Source organism: Austrofundulus limnaeus, unplaced genomic scaffold (genome assembly GCF_001266775.1).
Source record: "Austrofundulus limnaeus strain Quisiro unplaced genomic scaffold, Austrofundulus_limnaeus-1.0 Scaffold945, whole genome shotgun sequence".
NCBI classification, from domain to species: domain Eukaryota; kingdom Metazoa; phylum Chordata; class Actinopteri; order Cyprinodontiformes; family Rivulidae; genus Austrofundulus; species Austrofundulus limnaeus.
In genome coordinates, this window is record NW_013953347.1 from 65,702 (window position 1) to 66,782 (window position 1,081).

Sequence of the window (1,081 nt, forward strand, 5' to 3'; positions counted from 1 at the left end):
ACAGTAATCCAGTCTAGACGTGATAAATACATGAATCAGTTTTTCTGCATCATTTTTGGACAAAATGTTTCTAATTTCAGTTATTTTGTTTTATTTGTTTTGAAACCAGGTTGTAAAATCTTTATTCTGATTGCTGATTGAAATATTGAAGTTGTGATTTCCTGCAGGATTCCTCAGAACTGTGTCAGCAGAGTTCGTCTCCTGGCGTACGATCCGGACGGAGACGCAGTGAGATGCCGCTTCGCTCCAGACGCTACGGTTCCTTCAAACTTCACCCTGGATGAGGTAACCCCCCACAGAACTGATCTGAGGGAGCAGTAACAGTATGATCTGACAGCTGAATCACTGTGCAGGTGTGCAAATTTATAACATCCTGTGTGTTTGTTTGGTTAATTAATGACTCATCAGACAGAACGAGGACTGAGTGAAGAAAAATAAGTTCTTTAATAACAAAATAAAGAGCTGTTAGAGCAAAGCTAATATGAAGAAGAACAGATTGTCACGAGGTTTGGAGCCAGGAATGCAGACTGACGTGAGGCGATTCAAAAGAAACGAAAACTTTTAACAACAAAAGAAAACACAACAAAAGGAAAGCTGACGAGGYGTGTAAAAAAAACACAATGCTCCACTGAAGCAGAAATGAAAACTCAGGGTTACTGTAACTGATGAATGCAGGGAAACACCTGGCATGATGACAACTGTGGACAGGTGAGAGCAGTGTTGAATAAAGTACCTGAAAGTGATACTTKRGTAAAAGTACAAGTATCTTACCATAAATTTACTTTGGTAAAAGTTCAAGTCTCCTCTAAGAATATTACTTGAGTAAAAGTCTTAAAGTAGCTACTACTATACGTATTTTGAACTTAAGTATCAAAAGTAAATTTCTGACATAAAATGTACTTAAGTATTAAAAGTAAAAGTACTGAGTAAAAATGAGTGGCTAGACCTCCCAAAATGACATTTATTGGGAGTTGAGACCCTCAAAAAAGGTTTTTCTAAAGGGAAAATAGCTATGTTGTCATATAAAAATATTAATGTTAAAAAAGTTAGGATGCACTACACCTGTTTATATATATATATA

At 36.3% G+C, this 1,081-nt stretch overlaps 1 protein-coding gene across 1 annotated transcript in view; it reads left to right on the forward strand.

Annotated features, from left to right (window-relative positions):
* LOC106533430 (uncharacterized) overlaps positions 1-1,081 on the forward strand; it is a gene marked incomplete at its 3' end in the record, with an annotated part of 7,120 nt that overhangs the window by 5,012 nt on the left and 1,027 nt on the right. Inside the window, 1 exon segment of the mRNA XM_014029714.1 lies at positions 168-285. Coding sequence (XP_013885168.1) covers positions 168-285 — 118 coding nt within the window.